This window comes from Oncorhynchus masou, chromosome 16 (genome assembly GCF_036934945.1).
Source record: "Oncorhynchus masou masou isolate Uvic2021 chromosome 16, UVic_Omas_1.1, whole genome shotgun sequence".
NCBI lineage: Eukaryota > Metazoa > Chordata > Actinopteri > Salmoniformes > Salmonidae > Oncorhynchus > Oncorhynchus masou.
In genome coordinates this window covers 45,792,411-45,799,910 of record NC_088227.1, presented here as the reverse complement: position 1 = coordinate 45,799,910, position 7,500 = coordinate 45,792,411, and the positions used below count along the sequence as shown (strand labels likewise).

Genomic DNA, 7,500 nt, shown 5'->3' with positions numbered 1-7,500 from the left:
TAATGGTGTTCCAAAAAAGGTCCAGTCACCAGGACCACAAATACAAATTCCATCTAGACACCGTTGCCTAAGACAAAACCTATTCATATCTCTGCCTAAACATCAGTAACTTCCTTTATGGTTGTGAGGTCTGGGGTCACCAACCAAGAATTCACAAAATGGAACAAACACCAAATTGAGACACAGCATGGTGAATAATGCTAAATATTCTCTGTGTGCAACGTAGAACACCAAATAATGCAGAGCAGAATCAGGCCGATGCCCGCTAATGATCAAAATCCAGAAAAGAGACATTAAATTATATAACCACCTAAAAAGGAAGTGATTCCCAAACCTTCCATAACAAAGCCATCACCTACAGAGAGATGAACCTGGAGAAGAGTCTCCTAAGCAAGCTGGTCCTGGGGCTCTGTTCACAAACACACCCTACAGAGCCCCAGGACAGGAGCACAATTAGACCCAACCAAATCATGAGAAAACAAAAAGATTATTACGGGATACGATGGAAAGAATTAACAAAACAACAGAACAAACTAGAATGCTATTTGGCCCTACACAGAGAGTACACAGCAGCAGAATACCTGACCACTGTGACTGACCCAAACTTAAGGAAAGCTTTGACTATGTACAGACTCAGTGAGCATAGCCTTGCTATTGAGAAAGGCCGCCGTAGGCAGACATGGCTCTCAAGAGAAGACAGGCTATGTGCTCACTGCCCACAAAATGAGGTGGAAACTGAGCTGCACTTCCTAACCTCCTGCCCAATGTATGACCATATTAGAGAGACATATTTCCCTCAGATTACACAGATACACAAAGAATTAGAAAACAAATCCAATTTTGATAAACTCCCATATCTACTGGGTGAAATACCACAGTGATTCATCACAGCAGCAAGATTTGTGACCTGTTGCCACGAGAAAAGGGCAACCAGTGAAGAACAAACACCATTGTAAATACAACCCATATTTATGTTTATTTATTTTCCCTTTTGTACTTGAACTATTTGTACATCATTACAACACTGTATATAGACGTAATATGACATTTGTAATGTCTCTATTCCATAGGAACTTCTGTGATGTTTACTGTTGATTTGTATTGTTTATTTAACTTTTGTTTATCTACTTCACTTGCTTTGGTAATGTTAACACATGTTTCCCATGCCAATAAAGACCCTTCAATTGACATTGAATTGTGAGAGAGAGAGAGAGGAGAGAGAGACAGAGAGAGGGAGGAGAGAGAGGGAAAGAGAGAGGAGAGAGAGGGAAAGAGAGAGAGAGAGAGGGAAAGAGAGAGAGAGAGAGAAAGAGAGAGAGAGAGAGAGAGGGAGAGAGGAAGACAGGGAGGGAGGGAGATAGGAAGGGAGGGAGACAGGGATGGAGTGGTGAGGAGGGAGGGAGATGGTGAAGGAGGGAGAGAGAGAGGCAAGGAGGGAGAGGGGGAGATAGTGAGGGAGGGAGGTGGGAATGGTGAGGAGGGAGGGAGAGAGAGAAACAGAGAAAGAAGCAGAGGGATTGTTGTTGTCAGAACTGATAATGCTACCTTAACAGTGGCTATACTGTATGTATATCATTCTTGCTGTGGCCAAGTCTCTCTCTCTCTCTCTCTCTCTCTCTCTCTCTCTCTCTCTCTCTCTCTCTCTCTCTCTCTCTCTCTCTCTCTCTCTCTCTCCCTCTCTCTCTCTCCCTCTCTCTCCCTCTCTCTCCCTCTCTCTCCCTCTCTCCCTCCCTCCCTCCCTCCCTCCCTCCCTCCCTCTCTCCCTCCCTCCCTCCCTCCCTCCCACCCTCCCACCCTCTCCGTACCTGCCAGGCAGCAGTTTGGCGATCTCGGCCCAGCGGTTGCCCAGTTTCTCGTGGGCCTGGTAGATGATCTGATCCTCTTCCTCGGTCCAGGAAGTCTTCTTCACCTCAGGGTTCAGGTGGTTGTGCCAGCGCTCTCTGCACTGCTTCCCTATTCGACCCTTCAGGTGCTTGGCGATTACGGACCAACGCTTGGCTCCATACTTCTGGACTAGCTCGATAACCTAGGTGGAAGGACAGGGGAGATGGAGGGGAGAGGGGAGGTGGAGGGACAGGGGAGATGGAGGGGACAGGGGAGGTGGAGGGGACAGGGGAGATGGAGGGGACAGGGGAGGTGGAGGGACAGGGGAGGTGGAGGGACAGGGGAAACGGAGGAGGGAGAGGGGAGGTGGAGGGACAGGGGAGATGGAGGGGAGAGGGGAGGTGGAGGGACAGGGGAGACGGAGGAGGGAGAGGGGAGGTGGAGGGACAGGGGAGATGGAGGGGAGAGGGGAGGTGGAGGGACAGGGGAGATGGAGGGGAGAGGGGAGGTGGAGGGACAGGGGAGATGGAGGGGAGGGGGAGATGGAGGAGGGAGAGGGGAGGTGGAGGGACAGGGGAGATGGAGGGGAGAGGGGAGATGGAGGGGAGAGGGGAGATGGAGGGACAGGGGAGATGGAGGGGAGAGGGGAGGTGGAGGGACAGGGGAGACGGAGGGGAGGGGGAGATGGGGGAGGGAGAGAGGAGGTGGAGGGACAGGGAAGGTGGAGGGGGTGAGGGGAGGTGGAGGGGGGAGAGGGGAGGTGAAGGGGGGAGGGGGAGGTGAAGGGGGAGAGGGGGAGGTGAAGGGACAGGGGAGATGGAGGGGAGAGGGAAGGTGGAGGGGTGAGGGGAGGTGGAGGGACAGGGGAGATGGAGGAGGGAGAGGGGAGGTGGAGGGACAGGGGAGATGGAGGGACAGGGGAGATGGAGGAGGGAGAGGGGAGGTGGAGGGACAGGGGAGATGGAGGGGAGAGGGGAGATGGAGGAGGGAGAGGGGAGGTGGAGGGGAGGGGGAGATGGAGGAGGGAGAGGGGAGGTGGAGGGACAGGGGAGATGGAGGGGAGAGGGGAGATGGAGGAGGGAGAGGGGAGGAAATAAAACATTTTATTAGTGTTTGTCCATTTTCAGAAACAGACCAAAAGTCAACAATACTTCTCATTCCCTCAGTCAACCCTTTCCTTCCCTCTCCTTCTCTCCTTCTCATCTCTCCCTCTCCTTCTCTCCCTCTCTCCGTCTCATCTCTCCCTCTCCTTCTCTCCCTCTCTCCCTCTCTCCCTCTCTCCCTCTCTCCCTCTCTCCCTCCCTCTCCTTCTCTCCTTCTCATCTCTCCCTCTCCTTCTCTCCCTCTCTCCCTCTCTCCCTCTCTCCCTCTCTCCCTCTCTCCCTCTCTCCCTCCCTCTCCTTCTCTCCTTCTCATCTCTCCCTCTCCTTCTCTCCCTCTCTCCCTCTCTCCCTCTCTCCCTCTCTCCCTCCCTCTCCTTCTCTCTTTCTCATCTCTCCCTCTCCTTCTCTCCCTCTCTCCCTCTCCTTCTCATCTCTCCCTCTCCTTCTCTCCCTCTCTCTCCCACTCCTTCTCTCCCTCTCTCCCTCTCTCCCTCTCTCCCTCGCCTTCTCTCCCTCTCTCCCTCTCCTTGTCCCTCCCTCCCTCTCCTTCTCATCTCTCCCTCTCCCTCTCTCCCTCTCTCCCTCCCTCTCCTTCTCTCCTTCTCATCTCTCCCTCTCCCTCTCCTTCTCTCCCTCTCTCCCTCTCTCCTTTCCTCTCCTTCTCTCCTTCTCATCTCTCCCTCTCCTTCTCATCTCTCCCTCTCCTTCTCTCCCTCTCCTTCTCCCTCCCACCCTCTCCTTCTCATCTCTCCCTCTCCTTCTCTCCCTCTCTCCCTCTCCTTCTCCCTCCCTCCCTCTCCTTCTCATCTCTCCTTCTCTCCCTCTCTCCCTCTCCTTCTCCCTCCCTCCCTCTCCTTCTCACCTCTCCTTCTCCCTCCCTCCCTCCCTCCCTCCCTCCCTCCCTTTCTCCTTTCTTCATCTCTGTATCATTCTCTCTAAATGTTGGATCCACCTGCTTGTGGTTGGGAGGGAGTTTCCATAGTCAGCTTCTTTGCTAATCATTACCTCATCATGGCTTCTGTGTGTGTGCAAATACTCAGGAAAACACACCTTAAAACTCATCTTTCTGTGTGTCTTCAGATAATACCATGTATTTAGAAAGCCATTGAGTACACTACAGGACATGGCACCTTATTCATCCTTATTCATCCTTATTCATCCTTATTCATCCTTATTCATCCTTATTCATTCCTCAAGGTTCTGGTCTAAAGTAGTGCACTATATAGGGAATAGGGCTCTGGTCTATAGTAGTGTTCTATACAGGGAATAGGGTTCTGGTCTATAGTAGTGTACTATATAGGGAATAGGGCTCTGGTCTATAGTAGTGTACTATATAGGGAATAGTGCTCTGGTCTATAGTAGTGTACTATATAGGGAATAGGGCTCTGGTCTATAGTAGTGTACTATATAGGGAATAGGGCTCTGGTCTATAGTAGTGTTCTATATAGGGAATAGGGTTCTGGTCTAAAGTAGTGTTCTATATAGGGAATAGGGTTCTGGTCTATAGTAGTGTTCTATATAGGGAATAGGGCTCTGGTCTATAGTAGTGTTCTATATAGGGAATAGGGTTCTGGTCTATAGTAGTGTACTATATAGGGAATAGGGTTCTGGTCTATAGTAGTGTACTATATAGGGAATAGTGCTCTGGTCTAAAGTAGTGCACTACATAGGGAATAGGGCTCTGGTCTAAAGTAGTGCACTATATAGGGAATAGGGCTCTGGTCTATAGTAGTGTTCTATACAGGGAATAGGGTTCTGGTCTATAGTAGTGTACTATATAGGGAATAGGGCTCTGGTCTATAGTAGTGTACTATATAGGGAATAGTGCTCTGGTCTATAGTAGTGTACTATATAGGGAATAGGGCTCTGGTCTATAGTAGTGTACTATATAGGGAATAGGGCTCTGGTCTATAGTAGTGTTCTATATAGGGAATAGGGTTCTGGTCTAAAGTAGTGTTCTATATAGGGAATAGGGTTCTGGTCTATAGTAGTGTTCTATATAGGGAATAGGGCTCTGGTCTATAGTAGTGTTCTATATAGGGAATAGGGTTCTGGTCTATAGTAGTGTTCTATATAGGGAATAGGGTTCTGGTCTATAGTAGTGTTCTATATAGGGAATAGGGCTCTGGTCTATAGTAGTGTTCTATATAGGGAATAGGGCTCTGGTCTATAGTAGTGTTCTATATAGGGAATAGGGTTCTGGTCTAAAGTAGTGCACTATATAGGGAATAGGACTCTGGTCTAAAGTAGTGTTCTATATAGGGAATAGGGCTATGGTCTAAAGTAGTGTTCTATATAGGGAATAGGGCTCTGGTCTATAGTAGTGTTCTTTATAGGGAATAGGGTTCTGGTCTAAAGTAGTGCACTATATAGGGAATAGGGCTCTGGTCTATAGTAGTGCACTATATAGGGAATAGGGCTCTGGTCTAAAGTAGTGCACTATATAGGGAATAGGGCTCTGGTCTAAAGTAGTGTACTATATAGGGAATAGGGCTCTGGTCTAAAGTAGTGCACTATATAGGGAATAGGGCTCTGGTCTAAAGTAGAGTACTATATAGGGAATAGGGCTCTGGTCTAAAGTAGTGTTCTATATAGGGAATAGGGCTCTGGTCTAAAGTAGTGCACTATATAGGGAATAGGGCTCTGGTCTAAAGTAGTGCACTATATAGGGAATAGGGTTCTGGTCTAAAGTAGTGCACTATATAGGGAATAGGGCTCTGGTCTAAAGTAGTGTACTATATAGGGAATAGGGCTCTGGTCTAAAGTAGTGTACTATATAGGGAATAGGGCTCTGGTCTATAGTAGTGCACTATATAGGGAATAGGGCTCTGGTCTAAAGTAGTGCACTATATAGGGAATAGGGCTCTGGTCTAAAGTAGTGTACTATATAGGGAATAGGGCTCTGGTCTAAAGTAGTGCACTATATAGGGAATAGGGCTCTGGTCTAAAGTAGAGCACTATATAGGGAATAGGGCTCTGGTCTAAAGTAGTGTTCTATATAGGGAATAGGGCTCTGGTCTAAAGTAGTGCACTATATAGGGAATAGGGCTCTGGTCTAAAGTAGTGTTCTATATAGGGAATAGGGTTCTGGTCTAAAGTAGTGCACTATATAGGGAATAGGGCTCTGGTCTAAAGTAGTGTACTATATAGGGAATAGGGCTCTGGTCTAAAGTAGTGCACTATATAGGGAATAGGGCTCTGGTCTAATGTAGTGTACTATATAGGGAATAGGGCTCTGGTCTAAAGTAGCGTACTATATAGGGAATAGGGCTCTGGTCTAATGTAGTGTACTATATAGGGAATAGGGCTCTGGTCTAAAGTAGTGCACTATATAGGGAATAGGGCTCTGGTCTAAAGTAGTACCACTATATAGGGAATAGGGCTCTGGTCTAATGTAGTGTACTATATAGGGAATAGGGCTCTGGTCTAAAGTAGTGTACTATATAGGGAATAGGGCTCTGGTCTAAAGTAGTGCACTATATAGGGAATAGGGCTCTGGTCTAAAGTAGTGTACTATATAGGGAATAGGGCTCTGGTCTAAAGTAGTGTACTATATAGGGAATAGGGCTCTGGTCTAAAGTAGTGTACTATATAGGGAATAGGGCTCTGGTCTAAAGTAGTGCACTATATAGGGAATAGGGCTCTGGTCTAAAGTAGTGTACTATATAGGGAATAGGGCTCTGGTCTAAAGTAGTGTACTATATAGGGAATAGGGCTCTGGTCTAAAGTAGTGCACTATATAGGGAATAGGGCTCTGGTCTAAAGTAGTGTACTATATAGGGAATAGGGCTCTGGTCTAAAGTAGTGCACTATATAGGGAATAGGGCTCTGGTCTAAAGTAGTGCACTATAGAGGGAATAGGGCTCTGGTCTAAAGTAGTGTACTATATAGGGAATAGGGTTCTGGTCTAAAGTAGTGCACTATATAGGGAATAGGGCTCTGGTCTAATGTAGTGTACTATATAGGGAATAGGGCTCTGGTCTAAAGTAGTGTACTATATAGGGAATAGGGCTCTGGTCTAAAGTAGTGCACTATATAGGGAATAGGGCTCTGGTCTAAAGTAGTGTACTATATAGGGAATAGGGCTCTGGTCTAAAGTAGTGCACTATATAGGGAATAGGGCTCTGGTCTAAAGTAGTGCACTATAGAGGGAATAGGGCTCTGGTCTAAAGTAGTGCACTATAGAGGGAATAGGGCTCTGGTCTAAAGTAGTGTACTATATAGGGAATAGGGTTCTGGTCTAAAGTAGTGCACTATATAGGGAATAGGGCTCTGGTCTAAAGTAGTGCACTATATAGGGAATAGGGCTCTGGTCTAATGTAGTGCACTATATAGGGAATAGGGCTCTGGTCTAAAGTAGTGTACTATATAGGGAATAGGGCTCTGGTCTAAAGTAGTGTTCTATATAGGGAATAGGGCTCTGGTCAACAGTAGTGTTCTATATAGGGAATAGGGCTCTGGTCTAAAGTAGTGTACTATATAGGGATTAGGGCTCTGGTCTAAAGTAGTGTACTATATAGGGAATAGGGCTCTGGTCTAAAGTAGTGTTCTATATAGGGAATAGGGCTCTGGT

The 7,500-nt window shown here is 47.5% G+C and overlaps 1 protein-coding gene across 2 annotated transcripts in view; it reads right to left on the bottom strand.

Moving 5' to 3' along the window:
- myb (v-myb avian myeloblastosis viral oncogene homolog) overlaps positions 1 to 7,500 on the bottom strand; it is a 32,339-nt gene that overhangs the window by 12,426 nt on the left and 12,413 nt on the right. For both annotated transcript variants that reach the window (XM_064991776.1, XM_064991775.1), the window contains exon 5: positions 1,806 to 2,026. In XM_064991776.1, the coding sequence (XP_064847848.1) occupies positions 1,806 to 2,026 (221 nt within the window). The remainder of the gene's footprint in view (positions 1 to 1,805; positions 2,027 to 7,500) is intronic.